The sequence below is a fragment of the Panonychus citri genome, unplaced genomic scaffold (genome assembly GCF_014898815.1).
Source record: "Panonychus citri isolate SS breed McGregor unplaced genomic scaffold, ASM1489881v1 Contig00138, whole genome shotgun sequence".
NCBI lineage: Eukaryota > Metazoa > Arthropoda > Arachnida > Trombidiformes > Tetranychidae > Panonychus > Panonychus citri.
The window spans coordinates 878,524-897,921 of NW_026515543.1; the positions used below are offsets into that span (position 1 = coordinate 878,524).

At 30.5% G+C, this 19,398-nt stretch overlaps 3 protein-coding genes across 3 annotated transcripts in view; 2 read left to right on the top strand and 1 right to left on the bottom strand.

Annotated features, from left to right (window-relative positions):
• The window catches only part of LOC128393669 (uncharacterized), a 28,489-nt gene extending 18,629 nt beyond the window's left edge, over positions 1 to 9,860 (top strand). Inside the window, 8 exon segments of the mRNA XM_053353865.1 lie at positions 2,059 to 2,248; positions 2,310 to 2,493; positions 2,614 to 2,889; positions 3,507 to 3,727; positions 3,938 to 4,039; positions 5,329 to 5,416; positions 9,217 to 9,363; positions 9,467 to 9,860. Of these exon segments, the coding sequence (XP_053209840.1) occupies positions 2,059 to 2,248; positions 2,310 to 2,493; positions 2,614 to 2,889; positions 3,507 to 3,727; positions 3,938 to 4,039; positions 5,329 to 5,416; positions 9,217 to 9,363; positions 9,467 to 9,604 (1,346 nt within the window). The 3' untranslated portion in view covers positions 9,605 to 9,860.
• Positions 9,861 to 11,276: 1,416 nt separating this feature from the next.
• On the top strand, positions 11,277 to 12,206 carry LOC128393668 (signal recognition particle 19 kDa protein-like). The gene is made up of 2 exons (XM_053353864.1): positions 11,277 to 11,410; positions 11,501 to 12,206. The coding sequence occupies exons 1-2, from the start codon at positions 11,408 to 11,410 to the stop codon at positions 11,924 to 11,926; spliced, it is 429 nt and encodes a 142-aa protein (XP_053209839.1). The 5' UTR covers positions 11,277 to 11,407; the 3' UTR covers positions 11,927 to 12,206.
• A 128-nt stretch (positions 12,207 to 12,334) lies between these two features.
• LOC128393667 (bromodomain and WD repeat-containing protein 1-like) lies at positions 12,335 to 18,508 on the bottom strand. Its single transcript, XM_053353863.1, has 4 exons — positions 17,782 to 18,508; positions 17,430 to 17,531; positions 17,159 to 17,319; positions 12,335 to 16,916 (listed from the first exon to the last, which is right to left on the bottom strand). Exons 1-4 carry the CDS (start codon positions 18,140 to 18,142, stop codon positions 13,125 to 13,127), a joined length of 4,416 nt encoding a protein of 1,471 aa, XP_053209838.1. The 5' UTR covers positions 18,143 to 18,508; the 3' UTR covers positions 12,335 to 13,124.
• Positions 18,509 to 19,398: the final 890 nt, after the last annotated feature.

Genomic DNA, 19,398 nt, shown 5'->3' on the forward strand with positions numbered 1-19,398 from the left:
ATTAACTGTTAATCAAAACGATTTCTTGGTAAAAACAATGAGATACAATTATGATTATATTACATAAATATATAACTGTAAATGGTAAGGAAATAATTAAGTTAAAAAGTTACTACAATTAACCATAGGGAATTAAATTAACTAATGAATAAACAATCAAGCTGAAGCTGATATAAGGTAAATGTATTTTTAACAATGTACCGGATTAGTTTTGAAGTAATTCTTTGTTTTCACTAATTTAACATGGTATTATCATCATGATAATAATCAAGGAGTTAATAATCATGTTAATAGGAAATTTAAATAAGACATTAAAGGTTAAAAAAAGATGATTCCTCTGATAAAGAGGAATAATGTTTTCCACCTTAATAAGGATTCTGATGGTTTCAGGAAGAAGAAGATGATGATGATGAAGATGATTGATCGAATTAAAAGCTTCTCCTCATTTATCATCCACCCTCTTTTCTTCATCTATTTGCATCTTCATCTTCTCTCTCTCTCTCTCTCTCTCTCTCTCTTTGATTTTCTTAATCATTATCCATCTCTGTTGGATTGCTGATTGTTCAGAAATCATCTTGGAAAAGCTTTTATCATCATTATCTTCATCATTGTAATATGACTTTTCTAATGTTAAACAACAATCTAAATTAGATTAAGTCACTTTGAATAAGGATCAAAAGGATTGGTGTGATTGCCAATGTTTGTTGATTGTTCAACTTTAACTTTTGATTGTTATTTTTAACCAACAGTAAACATTTGAAATAATAATAATAATAGGAAAAAAATCAGCTACTCAATATCATGCAAACATCATGTCAATCATTAATCAACAATCAGTTACCAAACAATCAATGTCATCGATCAAAATTGTGATGAATGAGATGAAAATAAAATTTTCCTCATATTAATATTGGATAAAATATTAACTTGAAGCTGATTATGTAATCAAATTAAATAAACAAACAATTAAGGTGTTAATATGTAATTTAGTTTGATGAATTAGATGATAGATATATAAAAAAAGAGAATCTTCTTCTCAACACTCACAATTAAAACGTAAACTAATTTACCAACAATTGTATTCTCAACCTATGGGAATAGTTTCATTCATCCACAGATATTTTCATATGATAATACAAAAGGATAATATTGTCATCATCATTCAATGTTAATATCTCTCTCTCTCTCTCTCTCTCTCCCTCGCTCACCATTTCATTAGCTGAATCTATTTTTTACAATCTCATTTTCATGGTGATGAACTTTTTCACAGAGATAGAAAGGATTGAATTAAAATTCCATGGATATCATTATATCTATGGTATCAGTTATTGTTTCCATGGTATAATAATAATGGTTAGACAGAGATGATAATAATCCTCAAGGTGATGATAAAGTAAACAAAAGTGGGTATGCAAAAAAAAACAATAACACTAAGGTAAACATTTACTTTGCTTGTGTATTTGTGCCAAAGAAATGAAATATTTATGAACTTGTAACTTTCATTCATTGGGTTGATTGTAATAAGTTCATTTAAATTGTCATCATTATTGATATTATTAAAATCCTTGTCAAGTTAATCAAATAGATAATTAACTTTTGGAAAAATGAAAACACAAAATTCACAATTCATATTAACAATTATTTATATCTTAATGTATTTCAAATGTACCTTTTGGGTGTGATATTATTGACTTGAAAGTGTCAAGAATACACAGAACTAGAGGTTATTTCCAGTTGAATTATTCAATCATCATTTAGATTACACTGAATAAATGATTAAGTTATCAGGTAGAAAACAATAGTTTTTAAAGAGAAAAAAAAATGAATATCAAAACCACACCCATAGAATTGAATGTTATGTAATGATAAAAGTTGACAATTTTATCACTCAACATCTTCATCATCATATTGATCAATTCAAATGATTGAAACTTATCATGAATATAATCAGAGTCACGATATTTTTCATTCAACTTTTTCATGATAACTTCACATGAATTTTTATCATGAATTTATGATTAAATTATCTCTCTCTCTCTCTTTCTCTGTTTTTCACAGATGAATCTTCATTACCTTACATATCATCATTAGAAATTAATCCGGAGATTAACTTAATCCCAACTTTTTCCCATAAAGTATCACAATATTATGCTAATGTTACTTATGATACTTTGGTAATAACTGTCCATGGGTCAGCTGCTCATTGCTCAAGTGAGGTTAGACTTGAAGGTTTATTTGGTCCATCAAGGTAAATATCAGAATCATTTATTGATTTGATAAGTTAATTGTTATTAATTTTATCCATTTAGACCGACCAATTTCACACTTGGTTTGGGAGTCAATAAAATTGTATTGACCGTTGTTGATGTTTCACAAGTTGAGCCAATGGTTATCAATACATATAATGTTTATATTAATCGATTACCATTAAATCAACCCGATGTCCAGTTTGAACAAACTAATAAATCATATACAGTTTGTTATCTTAAACAGGTAAGAATCTATTATATTGATTAATAAAATGATTAACTTGTATAATAATAATAATGTGATTGGGTTTCAATTTAAATCGTTTACTTTACCATTATGTTGATTATTTTTCATATTGATTAGGATTGTGATTTACTTGTTTATCCTCGGGAAAACTGTAACCTGATGAAAGATTCAACTATCAGTAAATCATCAAAAAGTTGGTCAAATCATTTAGAGAGTAGAAAATTATTGCCATTCTGTTCATCCGGAAGTGAACCTGGTAAATGGTCAGTTCCTTGTTTATCATGTAAATCTAAAAATTCATGTATCTGGAGTTCATCAATCTGGGAGCCCGACACATGTCAATATCGTCAAATCAGTTCAATTCAGTTATCGAAGTGTCTAGCAGGTCGAAAGGTAAGTTATCAAAGGTTAAAATCATCATTCTGATTCAAAGAAATAGTCCTAACCCATGATTATCATCATGTTTAACTCAATACAAGTAGAAACTTTCAAATCCTATTTACAATATCATCTATTATAAGCATACACACTTTCATGTAAATATCATCTCAACATTCAAAGTATTCAGACTAATTCCAAAACTGAACATTAATATTCAAACCGTGTTACTGTTATTCAGAACTTTTTTTTCCTTCTTTCTCTCGATTTCTTTTTTTCCTTTTCATTTCATTCTCACATCAACAAATACTGATTTATGAACATTTCATGTTAGATAGACACACGAAGATGAGAATCATGTGTATTTATCTTAAGAAGGAGTGGTAACATTCAAAATAGTAATCGCACAAAGATCATTTTCATGTTAATCGAAATCATCTTTATGATTCTTTATACTGAGTTAATCCTTTCAAATGTCAACATGATACAAGAAAATAGCAAACATTTCAAATTGAATAAAAGTTCATGTTTTAGATATAAAGGTAACATGATGTAAAGAAAAAAAACATGATAATAAGACGGCGAACAAAAAAATAGAAAAATTTGAAATTCATTCGCTTTTTACTCTCAAGATTTTGTTCATTGGCGATTCAACTAATCGTGGTCTTATGCACTATGTCATGGAAAAGCTCAATGGATCTTTGGTTGATGGTGATAAAACTCATGAGCTTCGCATCTACAATCAGCTGAATTCGGGTTCCACTTTAATTGGCTTCAATTATTATCCAAAATTTTGGCTTCCATCATTTCAGAGGTTAACCTTTGATAAAACAATTAATGAGCTTATTAAAAGGTAAGAATTATTTTATATTAATTAACAAACAGAAAAGTTATTAATAATATAAGTAAAATCAATCCAATAAATATCAAAAGTTAGCAACAGTCAAAAAGTGAAAATATTGACAAATATAATTAATGCTCGATGGGTTCAATGATTGGTGTTAATCATTCAGTTGATATTAATTTCAAACTAATTGTTTCAATTATCATTGATCGTTAATAGAGCTGGTCCATTATCAAATTCAAGTGAAACTGTATTAATATTTGGAGGAGTTCAATGGTTAGCATCACAACATATTAATTTGCTACTTCAAAGCCTTTCAAGGTAAGAGAATCAAATGAAATAATCACAAAGGTAACGGTACTTTGGATCATTATGATTATAAATACCATTAATCAAATACCAATCAAATTAATATAATCTATTATCATTATCTTCACTGTTAATGTACTTTTACTTGGTGAAAATTAACCTCTACGATCAGAGTTTTAAGCTTATCTTGAAACTTTTACTCTTCTTCTTCCAAATCATCTTCTCTTTCTGATCATCATCTTTCACTACTTTATCCTTGATCATCTTCCTCATCTCTCAAGCCCATTTCCGTTCCTATGAATGGTTAGGTGTTACAAAGATAAATAGTGTTCAGTATTTTTCTGTATCTCCTTTCTATCTGTTATTACTTTTATTACATGATGAGGATGATGATGATGAAAAAAGGGAAAATGAAAGAAGAAAGTTCTAACTAATCTGATAGAACTGAATGAAAATCTCTTTTACCTCTTTCTCTCATCTTCTTTTGCCATCATTATACACAGTAAAAGAGAGACTTGTATTAATCATTCAAGATGTTGGTGTTATCCAACAATCAATTGAAAACGACGTTAGGAATCAAGAGTAAATTGTAATATATTGAGTATGGAAAAAGTTCAGTACATTTGATTCAAGTTCCAATCTCTTAAATTTAGGGAAACTTTGCTTCTTCTTACATCAACTTTGCATTTAATTTACACACAAAGTCTCACTCATTGACATAAAAGTAACATTTTCTCACTCTAAATGTGACAATAAGAGAGAGAGAAAAAAGAGAAAAGTTATCAACAATATAATCAATATTAATAATAATCAAATGGTAATGGTGTAAGTACAGAAGTTGAAAGTCTCATGAGTAGGGAAGAAAGGTTTACATGATAGAACTGAAAATGAACAATCAGACAGTAGAGGAAAAAAAGAACTGAAATATTTAACTTGTATTTGTTTTCATCTTCTATTTTACTGATCATCATTATCTTGTTCACTATTTACATTGCATTTGGTTTACCACAAGGAGCAAGAGAATGATGATAGATGAAGGAAAGTAAAAGTGAACAGAATTTTTCATGGAAACAGAAGGAGAAGAGGAAGAAAAAATAACAACAAAGTTTCAACTTGAAATTCATTCAGAGTTTTATCTCTTGTTCCATCTCACATTTTCATCTGTCTACTTGTTTGCAAACACGTTTGTTTGTTTATCTCATTAACTTGCTCTCACTTTCTCTCTCTCTCTCTCTTTCTTTTCATCTCTGTCTCTCTAACATTGAAATCATTGCTTTATTTTATTGTTTTCATTTCCACAGTTTCAATCTAAATGGCATAAAGGTTATCATGAAAACTCTTGGTGCTGGTTTTCATCAAAAGGTTGAGGGAATTCATTCACTATCATTGGTAAGTGAAGAAAACATCATGTATTCAAGATTTTTGGGAACAGGTAGAGAAAAGAAAGGAAAAGCTTTTCTGAAAACATAAAATTCCAAACGAATCAGCTTGTTTTTGATTAGAAAACTTTTTCACATCATATTGATTCATGATGATTCTTGATACTGTATATTAACTTCCGAATTAACTTCCGGGGGGAAATATTAAACGGAAAGGGATAACCCTCAATGTTTTTCCTGCATGTATTGATATTCACGATCACTTCAGGTATCTCTATGTAAATGATAATATTAACATCATCATGTTATTAGTTTTTTTTGTCAATATTATCGTTAACATGATCAGAATCAATTTTCAAATATCTTCATCACTGATTACAATCATTTAAATGTTAATTTAAAATGTACATTAACATTTCCTGTTCAATTGAATATCTCACTGTCAAAATTATTAATAATAATATATTTCCATGACTATTAACTGTAAATATAAAATGATAAAATCAAATTCTAAACGATAATCTCATGTAAAATATATATCAGATTTTATCGTGTATTTATCAGTGTGTATAATGTGTTTACCCTGAGGGTAAATTGATGATGAGAAAAAAATTTATCACAATTGAAACAGTTTTTTTTTTCTTCTTCAAATCATTTGATTGATCAGCTTGACAAGTTGATCAGTTAAATGTGTTGAACAATTTAGATCACAGTTTTAGATAGGAAAAGTGAAATTGTATCAACAATTTGGCTGATTAGAAAATCTAATTACGAGATCATCTAAAAATCATTAACTTCAAGTAATCAAAAATTTAATCATCAATTTTATAGCTGTTAATCAACATGTTAGCTGTTTGACTAATAGGGAATACAAAGTTTCATTATAATTGTTAACAATGAGAAATAATGACAATTTAGTCTCATTGTAATGAAATTATTAGTGCTCAATGGGCAAAGATAATTATGAATAATTTATCCAAATAGATTCAGATGAAATTGAGCAAAAATAAATCAAAGGTAACATGATAATCTCATTGTTAACAATCAAAGGAGGTTATAAGATGTATCAATAAAAAAGGATGATGATAACTTATCATAAGAAAGTAACATTATCCTTCATCAATTATCACTTATCCTAAAGGTAATAGGGATACTATGGTTTTGGATAATTGATTTGTAAACCTAGATGATTAGATTAATCAGTTTATAAAGGTAATTTTTAAATCCAGGCAAGAATTAAAAAATAAATAGATGATTTTACAGTTATTGTGTTAAACTTTGGGTGGAAAACAAAAATACATTACAATAGCATATGAGAGTTAAATTGAAAATAGAGGATTGATGAATTAGATCAATTTCAATTCTTTTCATTCAATTTACATTTAAAATGAAAAGTTAACTCAAAATCATTGCATTAGTAAGATCAACATTTCTCTCACCACTAACACTACCAAAATTCAATTGAATCATGATGCTTTCACATTTCGTATCTATGGAAATGAAAATGTTGATTTGGAAAATGCAAGAACAAGGTTTCATTTATAAAGTCAAAATCTATTGGATGTGAAAAGAGAGCAACTTGAAAATCCTCATTAATCATGGAAATCAGACAATCAACAGAGAGCATTTAAAGATTAGGTTCTTGTGAATCATTGGAATCGAAACTGTAAACTGATACCAAGATAAAATTACAATGAATAATCTGAATTTACACAATTAAATATTATTGTCATCATACAATATTAATCGTAAGGTACTTGATTGTTAGACTAAAGTGTAGAAAAAAATTTTTTATCTCTCATGGAGTTGAATTGAACTTTAGGAAAAATTTTCCATGCACACAAGAGTAAGAACATATTGGAAAATAATATGATTTGGATATTATCTAAATAGTTAATATCAGGCTCATCATATTGTTTGTAATTTTCTCTCCCTCTCTCTCTCTCCGAGTAACTAGTAATTCGCTTAATAATACATTATTTATGCATAAGTAATCTAATAATCTAAAGGTAGACAGGTAGGAAACTAATACAACAAAAGCTATCGAGGTTACCTTTAATTTAATGAACCTTTGCGTGCTTTTAACCATTTATCAAGGTAAAACTTTTGCTTTTGATCAACTAACAGTAAATTGTAGTCTTAACCATTACTTTTTGTAGTATTAACTTGACTACAGGTATATATAACTGATATATTTGGATAACTTACCGTTTAAAGGTCATTTGGATCACAATTTGTTAGATTAAAACTTTTTACCAGAGTGACCAGTGATAATGAATATTAAATGTAATCATCACATGAAATTAGATTGGATAGCCATTGATGATGAGAATCCATCCAAATGTGTGTGTTCTAATCGCTTTTAAAGGTTAATTACTTTAATCATTTGAGGCAAAACAAAAGCTTAGCTAAAACAAAAGGGAAAATTTAAGAAGCAAAATTTAATTAGAATTAATCATTTCAATTGATAATGTTTTTCATGTTTAAATATATTTTTATGTATTATTATGAGGAAAATAATCAATTTTGATTAGCATTGTTTTCAATACGATAGCTTACCGATTGTTTACTTTTGTTTTTATACCAAGATTGACCATTAACTTGGATGTTTACCCAATTATTAATTTGATCTCAGTGTTTCCTGTGTATAAGTAGTGACCATTACAAGAGTATTGGTCAAAAAGAGGCACCTATTGAATAAAAGAGAGGAAAATGAATAAAAATCATCGATACTTTCAATTGGGTTCAACAGTAAATTCAACAAAAATAATAATAATGATGAGAGAAATAAAGTTAACAGTTGATGGATGATGATAAGTACATATTGTTATCATTCTAATTCATGATGATGATAAAGATTACACCTTGAATTGGTTGTAATAACGATGAATGAATTAACTTATATCAATTTTGATCATTGATAAATTTGACTCTTTTTTGCATCAATATCATCAAGAGAAATCATTACCATCTTCATGAATATCTTATTAATATAAGACTTGAAACTCAGTTATTATTATTACATGAATTGACTGAATAAAGAATAGGTAATAAGAATAATTCAATGGCAAAAAAAACAAGAATGATTTCCAGGGTGGAAATCATTGTTTTCGTTTCTCATTTGAATAATTATTGTCTCATTATTATTATTTTTTTCTTCACATTTACCTGGAAGCATTTGATAAAAGGGTTAGTTAAATTACTTGTTGATTAGTTTGAGCTCTAGGAAAAGGTAATGATTAAACTCTAATTATCATTGGTATGCTATTAATTAACATTTAGATGGACAGTAGAGTATTTAGAGTAATAGGTTATTAGTAAGTGATTGTCAAATCCAATAAAACATGGAGAGGTGAGTAGGTAATAGTGAATTCTGTCAACTTCAGATGAACATGATTATTCAATAATGAATGTATAATATAAAGAGTTTCAATACTAATGATATGAGTAAAAGGCAGGGAATGGGAAGAGAAAATGTTAATGTGAAAAAGAGATAAAAAAATAAATATATCCCCATGAAGATTCTTGATGATATTCATTGTTACTAGAAGCTTGATTCTTTTCCTGATTCCGTTATTTTGTTCGTTAGCATTGATTCATTGGTTATTGCTCTTGACTGGATGAAAACATGGTTGATGATAGTTAATTGAAATAAAACAGAAATTTTCATCAACTTCTATCCTGTACTTGGATGTTATCTTTTTGATAAAATCATGTATTTGAATTAATTAACCCGATTAATTTGGTTCCTCTTTTCTTGTCTCTTCTTCTTTCCAATTGGTCTTTCTTTTTCTCTGTTTATTTTTACAGGAAGATCAACAGAAACTTGCAATTCACAATCAACGGCTAATCCAATTGGCTGAAAGTCACAATATTGATGTTGTTGATACCTTTAATATGACCATCTCACGTTATAAAGATTTCTATCCTGGTAAATGTTTATGTCATTTTCATCAGGTAAGATTAAGAAAGTCCATCATAAATGTATTAGAATTTGTTGTCAATCCAATGACTAATTGATGATTACTTTCTTTCTCTCTGTGTTGCTTGTATATCTCAGGCAGTTGAAATTCAAGAGATTAATCAGTCGGGTCAACCATGGACACGATACCATATTGACGGTGATGTCAATGCCGCTTGTGGTGAAATACTAATCAACCTATTGTGCCAAGAAGAAAAGAAAACAATCAAATTGTAAAATTTTTCGAAAAAGCCAAACATAAATTGTAAATGTAATATTTTGTTTAAATGTTAAGCAACATCACATCTCACCTTTTTCTTTGACCAGGGAAAACATTATTGATGTATAAGATATTAACACCATTGTGAATATGGATGAGATTGTAATTGATTTTACCATAAACATGAAAATAAAACTACTAAGCAATAAATTAAAAAAAACCCAATGAATTTCAACAATAACAATTAAACTAAAACACAGAAAAGGATAACAGACGAACCTTTAAATGTGATTTAACTGCAATCTTCAAGATGTTTACACATCAATTGACCATAACTTAACAACCAATCAAACCGTAAATTGCCATCAAAATGGATCAAGTTGATAATCAACCAAATCAAAATTAGTAGCTGGTATTTATTTGAACTGAAAAATGAGGATACAGATCGAGAGGTTATAAAACCTCTAGGTAACCTTCAATGATTACCTCCCTACCATTTTACAGTTATAAGTTGAGGTTACATTTATAATTATTATTCATTTTTATATATACAATATATTAAATATTATTAATAATTAGTCCTTAGTCCAAGTGATTAGTCCAATTTGTTTTTGATTCCTTATCCATGGTAAAATTCAAATCGATTCCTTTTTTAGCTTTCAATTCAATATAATGGTGGGTTCCAATTTGATTCACTCATCATTATTACAAGATCATAGTTATTAATAGTAAAAGGTAAAAGAGAGAAAATATTTAAACAAAAACGGAAGTAATAGATTAACTGAGTACTAATTGATCAGTATTGTTGATAAATTTCAATTTTTTCTTTGTTTCAATTTTTTTATTCTTTTCCCTGTGAGGGAATCAGTCTTTTGTCTACGGGAACTTTTAGCTCCCTCAGTCTTTTTTTAAGGTCACTCGTTAGAGCTAGTTTGTTTATTAAAAACTTAATTAAGAGTTAATTAGATTAGTTATTAATAATAATAGTATTAATATTGATTGTCAAGTACCTGTTTATTTTTAAAAAACGTGGTATTTTAAAGTCTTACCCTTGACCATCCTTGAAGAGATTCAGAAAACCCAATGACCATTTCAATAAATTTAATTTCATCTTAACTGAATCAGTTCACAGTCACAAATTTAAGAATAATTAAATTGATGAATTAATAACAATATTAATTTTAATTGTTCACATAGTTAAATTAACATGATGAAAAAGAGCACATGTAATAGAGGTAATTTTAATGTTCACTCTTCAAAGACTCGGTACCATCAATATGTTAAGGAATAGAAGATAAAATTATATGTCATCTTGAACAATTAAAAGGCTATCAAATGAAGGGCAAAGGTCAAACCACACAAGAAAAGTATCCAGTTAAACACATTAATCAAAACTCAATTTCCAAGGTTAATCAGACAACCGATTATAAATTGTTAGTTAACAACAACAATCATCACACTTATTAACTTTCAATAAAAGTTGAAACAAAAGCGAAATTTTCAAACACTAATTTCATCGGATTAATTTCAGCAGATTAAACTCTTTTCACCAAAAGCAGAAATAATTAAATTTAGTATAAATCAAAAACTTAATCAATAGAAAATCTAATCAATCAATTAGAAATTAAGTCAACAATTAAAATGAGAAAAAGTTGACAAATCGAACAAAAAAAAATTCTATTATATTAGTTTCTTTTCCTAACAATAGATGTCACTACTTTCGAATTCTTTTTATTTTGGTACAACAAAAATTGACCGATTGGGAGAAAAAAATAAATAAATTTCCTTCTTGTTGATTGTTTTTCTCTTTTAATTTAATTATGGTAAGTCTCATTTTCTCAGGTTAATTTGATGAATTATCGATTTTCTTGTCTAATCAGTCGGTCTAATTGATTCTGTTTTCTGTGTTTTAGTCTGAACAATTGGTGGAGAAAAATTGGTTAACCATTTACCCTGCATACATAAATTGTAATAAGACACGACAAAGAGGTAGAGTGGTTCCTAAAGATAAAGGTGTTTCTGATCCTCGTTGGCAAGAAATTAAGGATGTTTTGGAGACAATTAAGGGTATTCAGGTTAAAGAAGAGCCTAATAAGGTTTACCCTCGAGAAATGGATAAAGAATTAGCTCAATTTAGAGGAAGAGTAAGATATACTTTACCTGGTGCATCAGGAGGAGGAGGAGATCCACGTTTCAAGAATCGAGATGATGTGTTGACTTATTTATGTGAAATGATTCCTAAATTAAAATCTCGAGTAAATAAGGGAAATACTAACCAACAACAGAATATCGACCAATCAACAACCACTGGAAAGAAAAAGAAATCAAGGAAAAACTAAAACATCTAAATTATATAAGTGAAATTAGTTTGGCTTTTTAAATCTTCTTTTCTACAAAATCAAAAATATTCTATTCTCTTCTGTGTGTCTCTCTCTCTCTCTTTCTCAGTATATTGTGTTGATCTTTTTATTATATTATCTCCATGTTGGAATTACATGAAACATGAAGCTGAATGTTAAAAATATGAGAGGGAAAAACAGTTGCAATGTTTTTTCTCTCTTGTTTTCTTTTCTTTTTGTTCGGAATAAAAACAAATCATGGCTGTCAAATGAAAAGAAATTTTCACTTTTCGATTGATTTTATTTTCGAGCTTTTTTTTCATAGCAAAATCTTAAGCAACTTTATTGGCCAGTTTTTTGGTTTTAGTCGAAAAAGAAAAAAATATTGTACGAGCAGAAAAGGAAAAGTAAATGAGTGAAACTATGTATTTGTAGTTTTTTGTTGGTGGTGTAATGTATGTACTAGAGAAGTTAATAAAAAATGATTCTCAAACTTATTTTACATTAATTTTTGTTTGGAAGTTGATAGTTAAAGAGGAGAGAATGTGATTGTTTAGACAAATTACAAGAGAAAGGGAAAGGAAGAAAAAAATTGAGAGAGAGAGAGAGAAACAAAAAGAAGAGATGAAGAAGTCAAAAAAAATTGTCTCGTTTTTTTCGTTCTTTTCCAAGCAAATTGAATCCATTTCTCGTTATATTTTTGTCACTTTGTTATCTAATAGTCTCTCTTTTCAACGATTATTTAATAAATAAGAAACCATTGGAAATTTAAGCTTTGAAACAATGGGTGCAACTCTAGTTGGTTTCCTTTTTGCTTTCGTTTGTTTTTGTTTTTCTTCAAGCGCAAATGAAAACGATTTGATGATGAGAATTGAATTTTACAATGAAATTGAGGAGAAAAAAATTTAGAGGAAAGGGGAAAAGATGGTGGTGGTGATGATGATGGTGTTGTGATGATTTATGGTGAATTTTTGTTGGTTTGTTAAATTGATTGTGAGAATTTGAGATAACATGAAAGAAAAAAAAAGTTGATGTTGATGATGCGGTGGTCGTTGTTAAAGAAGATGATGGCGATTGGTGGATTCGGCAATTTTGTTTGTATTTGATTTGTATTAGTTAAATGATGATTTTGTTTCTTCAAATTAAATTTGTTTGGCTCCAAATACACAAAAAATATCTTTTTCGGATAGTACAATTGTTACCGGTTTGTTGGTTTACGTTTATTTCTTTCTGATCTCTGTCCTTTAGGTTTAGTTGATAGTCCATCTTTTTCACATGTAGGACAGTAAAAAAGATCGGCATCAAAATTAAAACCTTCCGGAATAATCACACAATCTTGATGAAACCAATTTTCGCAGCCATCACAACCAATCCAAAGGAAATTAGCTTCGAATGAGCCTGGTGGGGCACCTTGATTACAATCAAAACAGATATCATTTTCTTCCTCTTTAGCATTCGGCTCTGGTTCTTTCTTAATCTGTTGTTCACTTGATTCATTTTCTATTGGTGTTTCCGTTTTAACTAGGGCAAGAGAAACATTCAAGTCCGGTGAAATATGATTATTTTTCAATAAAACCTTATTTCCTCCATTAACTATTGCCCCGTTACCCTTAACAGTGGTTTTCAGACGTTTTCTAGAACCAGAGTTAACTTTTCTCACTTTGCGTCTTTTTCGTGGCAGTGAAGGTTTATTTGAACCTTGGAGATCACCCTCACAAATACCATCTTGTGTCTCATCATCACCAGCGATTTCAGTTGCATCAGTATCATTCTTGTCACCCTCAATCTCGGTATCACTACCAGAATGATGATTAAATCCATTTGCTCGGACCGTGGTATCTTCGATATCTGTCTCCTCGTCGTCCGACTGTACAAGAGATTTTAAAAATTTTTCAGAGTTTTTGACTCCATTAGATATTCCATTTACACCAGATGCGGAGCTGCTCGGAGCATCTCTTTCATTTTCTTCTTCGTCATCGGAAAGACTACGAATTACCCTCCTTCTTGGTCGTTTGGTTTTTTTCCCCTCACTTTGACTAGTAACTCTTGAGGAAAGACCTGATGTGGATGGTTGGGAAGGGTCGAAGGATGTTGAAGGTGATGACCTTGATGAACAGGATGAGGCAGTTGTTTCTCTAGATGTTTGCTTCTTTTTACGTTCACCATTCTTTCTTTTTAACTTTGTTTTCTTTTTCCGTGTGGTGGTGACAACAAAATCTTCGTACCTGAGATTCTCTTTTCGTTGACTCTTTTTTCTAAGTGTATACCCTGAATCATTCTTCTTTTTCTTCGTTCTCCTATGAAGATGACGGCTCTTTCTACCACCAATCTGTTTCATTCTCTCACGGAACCATTGCCGCAGTCGGAATGTCATACAATAGATCTGAGATTTTCTATCTGTGTTGTAATTTCTTGAGTTTATAAAAATTTGCTCCATGTCTTTTGTGAAATCTTGAAGAGTCCGGTAATTTCCGCTATTAAGTTCTTCTCTTATGGTGGTCAAATCAATTGGTCTATCTACAAATTGACGATAGTCTGGGTACTGAATTTCATCAATAGGAGTTCGGAATGGTTCAGAGTCATCCTTGTCCCACATATCTTCCATTAGATTTAAACAGGCTTGTTTCCATGATTCTGGATTACGTTTCCTTCGCCGAGAACGAGCTCTTGCTGAACGAGTAAGTATTTCAGGACTTTGCTCCTCGTCATCGGAACCATCGTCATCGTCCTCTTCATCGTCATCGTCATCATCATCATCATCATCGTCATCATCGTCCTCACTTTCTCCCGTAGAGCTACCATTCCAAGAGGCAATATCACTATCAGTATAATTCGAGTCATCATTCGAGTCCAGTGAAACTAAATCAACATCCTCAACATTTTCGAGATCATTGGAAACTGAAGAGCCACCTCGGTTCAAGGCACTAGATGCAGCGTTACCCGCATTAGATCTGGCGTTAGTATCTTGATTACGTCGAACGACTCTTTTCTTTTGTTTTGGTTTAACCACTTCTTTAGGTTTAGGAGGTTCTGGTTTTGGTAAGTCTTGTTTTTTGCTTTTAGTACTTTCTCTTTGATAAATTTCATTCTCAGATGCGCTTGCAATTTTAAAATTTTGCATCATTCGTGCAAGAAGACCTTGTCTTATTTCTTCGACAACAACTCTACCTCCCAAAGGTGTTGTTGACATTTTATCTCTAGACTGCCAACTTGCTCCAGGTTGACGAACGCCTTGTCCTTCTTGATTCAATCGAGGTCCATTACGTGAAACTGAAGGCCCTTGGTGTAGAGATTGGGAAAGACTACGAGCTCTTTGTGCTCCTTGTTCATCTCCGCTTACTGACGATGGAGCAGCGTAACCATGTTCAACATTAACTCTTTCCCTTGCTTGCTCTTGAGCTAACCTTTCAATCATATCATCAATTGTAGGTCGGGATTGATGAGATGGCGGTGAAGGTACTGGTGGAGGTCGAGCCTGGTGCGAGGACGCAGAAGGTATTAACGGAGGTCTAGGAGGAGGTTGTTGAGGTAGTGGAGGTGGTGGCGGTGTAGGTTGAGGTCGAATAATTCGTTCATAGTGTGGTGGTTGTTGTTGTTGTTGTTGATCTTGAGGATTATATAGATAATGAAGTTGGCGGTTAAGAGCTTGTGGTGGTATTTCTTGACCACCCACAACAGGTTGTAATACTTCAGCAACACCTCTCTCATTGTGTATAGCAATGTAAGGAACTAGTTGATCATCTTTACAGTTTTCACGACCTGGTACTAAACGCTGAAGATTGGGTGGATATGGATTGCCATCAATATCCACAAGGAATGGAGGTGGCATTAAATGAGGGGCACATTGAGTCTGTTCATCTATCACGTAGTGATTAGCATCACGTATTAATGGACGATAATCTGTATGAAAGAAAACGTCGTCTGGCACTCTTTCATATCGATCTTTGGTACCGTAACCATGAATTGCAAGATGTCCATGAGAATCTGTTGAGGCGATGAGTTGGCCATCAGGTGAAAATTTGCAATCGAAAATTGCACCCGCACCTTGACCTTCAATTTGATTACAAAAAACAGCAATTGATATACCCAAGTTTACGTCCCAGATGATTATTTTACCATCGTGACCACCACTAAGAAAAACTCTTCCATCAACAGGATTGGCTTCAAGCACAAAAACTTCATCCTCATGTTTACAGAGGACATGTTTTAATTTTCCTGTATTGGCTTCCCATACTTTGATCGAACGATCATTAACTGCAGTTATCACATAAACATCATCACAAGTCCAACAAACCATGTTCACTTTAATTTTATTTGCTTTACCATCACTTTCTGGGCTTGGCTGGGCTGGTGGTATAACTTCACTCATGTTGAGTAAATGACGATGCCAGGTTTGCCTTTCAAACCACCAAATATGAGCGGTTCCATCTTTACTTCCACTGATAAACCTTAAACCAAAATTACTAAATTGAATACTATCCACTTGATCAGCATTAACATCTATTTCTAATATTTTCACCGGACCAGTCGGCGGAGAAAGATGATAAACACGGACAAAATGATCGGTACTTCCAACAGCTAAAAATGATCCTCCTGGACTAAATGATGAACATAAAATCTGAGCATTCGCTTTGTGTCTCTTCTCGATGAATTTGATAGGCTTGGCATCAAATAAAATTGTTGAAGCATTCCAGCGCCAAATATTTACACTTCCATCGTTAGAGGTAGAAATTAGAAAACGGTTATCAGTATCTGAGTAAGGACAGAATTTAAGAGAGGTAATGGTTGCTGTGTGTCCAATTAAAATTGTGATAGGTTCAGTTGTTCGTAGAGACCAAACTCGTATTATCTTATCACAGCTTCCAGAGGCAAGTAAAGTGTTTTCATAATTAACTGCTAGGTCAGTAATTTCTGAAGAATGACCTCGAAGAGTTGCAAGTAATCGTCCACTCAATGCACTCCAGATCTTTACTAAATGGTCATCAGCTCCCTGTAATTAAATGAGAAAGTAAAGGTAAGTTGAAATGTTTTCATGAAAGGTAAAAAGAGTTCATAAGTACAATGTGTACTATAGTAAATGATTATAAAGAAATGAAACACTTTTGAGCGGTAAGAACCAATATAGTTTAGATGGTATATAGATGAGAGTATGTAATTGGTTGTAAAAAGATTGGATCGGGTTAATGAATGTAAAAAATCAAATGCATGTTTAAAAAAAACAAACAAACTCACCGTAAAAATATATTTTCCACTTCTATCAAATGAAACACAGTAAACCGATGATAAATGGCCAAGATACCGTTTGTGCATTTGTTGTTTATTATACATAGATGTTGATAAAGTTTGGTTAATAGATAAAGGCCCAGAGCTTTCTCGAGAGAATAAAATGTTAACTGTGTCAAAAAGAAATACAAAAAAAGCAAATAAACAGAGATTAGAAAAAGAGAGGTAAGAAAAGGAACATTTGATTGTTATAAAAAGAAAAGAAGAGAATAAGATTTACCAATATTGCCTGGATTGCTTGTAGCCTTATTTGAAGATGGTAAAAGAGGTGCTTCATGTTGTCTTCTGTACAATGCATGACTTGAATTAGAAGATTTGATGACTGAAAAAATAGAAAAAGAAAAGTAAAATAAATTAATTTAAACACCAATATTAATATAAAAACAAATGCCAAGCATAAATATTTCCTAAAGTATCAAAGAAAATGTAAACAATGTATACACATTGATAATGAAGAAACACTTGACCTGTTAAGCAACAGTAGAAATTTGAAATGAAAATGAAAATGCAAATAATGAAAAATATGATGAAAGACAATATTGTTATTAGTTTTTTTTTGTTGTTCTATCTACCTGATGATGTACGAAGTAAAGATGTTGTACCAGCGCCTAACAAGCTATTGATACCAGGTACTGAGGGTGGAATATTTGAATCAAGAATGGGTCCAATACGAGAGCATATTTGTATTAGATGATCATTACGAATATGTGGGAAATTTTTTTCAAATTGGCTTAAAGTTAACCTTTTCTGTTCACCAGTCCAAGAATAGGCTAAAGGTAATAATTGATTCTCTTCAATCTCCTCTCTGATTGCTTGGGCAGCACGAGTACAAGGTCCAAGGGACAAAAATTTACTTATTAAATAATATATTTCAGTTTCAATAGTCTTTCTCCTATTTGATTGTGAACCTAAATTACATTGATAGGGATCCATGATGTTACTATTGGTTTTGCTGTTGATGTTGTTGTTGTTATTTTCAAATGATTATAAAGATGATGATGAATATAAGAATAAGATGGAAAAAATAAAGATGATGATAGTGTTGTTGGTGTAAATGTTGGTAATAGTAAAGTAGATGATGATTGAAGGTTTACTGAGACGTTACCAAACAAAGACATTTAATTTAATTTGGTACACACACTTTTCCCCTTTTTATTAATCGAAAGTAATTAACGATAGATGATCCATAGTTGAAAGAAAATAGGATAAATATATAAACAATTAAGGTTAAAAAACAGAAAAAAAAGAAACAGAAAAAAATCAAACAGGAAAAAAGGTTTGCAGTGAAGAGAAAAAAAAGAAAGAAGAAAAATTTTCTCTTTTGAGAATTTTTCTCTTTCTTTTTTTCGGTTTCCATGGTTACCATGATTATCATTTTCTTTTTCGACCTCTAGATGGCAGCTCTTTATCGAGAATTAATTGTTGGAATTAATTTTTCTTTTTCTTTTCCATTAATTAACATTTCAAGTTTTCTATTGTCAAGTTTCGAGTAGAATAATCAAATAACAATCATATTGTGCATAGAGTTAATCAAGAACTTGAGAAGATTGTTTTTTTTTACAGAAAAACAATCGACTCACAAATCGAATGGAACTTGACTCATTTGAATTGTGACAATTAAAAGAAACAATTTAAAGTGAGAAATTAGTCTTTTCATTTTAATTGTATTTTCGGAGAAAAATATTACAAATTGTTCGAAATTTTGATCCACAATTTACGAAATCAACAAGCTTTTGGTAACTTCCATGAGCTTGGAAATAATATCGAAGTTTTCAATCGTCATTATCATTGGAATCTCAAAATTAGAACTTTATAAATAATAAAATCGAAAATCTAATTTGGTAAACTGTTAATAGTTTCGATTAATTATTTGTTTACATCTAAATGTTTACAATTAGATGAACTTGTATAAAGAAAATATCTGTAAATCTAACAACTATTAATACATTTTACTGAGAAGAAAAAAAGTAAAGAGAAAACATTAACACCTCAAATCAATCAATAATTATCGACAATCAATTAATCATATATTTCTAATCAAAAGGATAACCAATGAATAGAAAAAAAATCAGCAATTGGAATGAAAAAAAAGAGGAGAAACATGAATGAAGTAAATCCATTGAAAGGAAGTAAAAGATTAACTGACAAGAGCGAAAATTTGATTTTCTAAAACTTTTGACCTGTTCTAA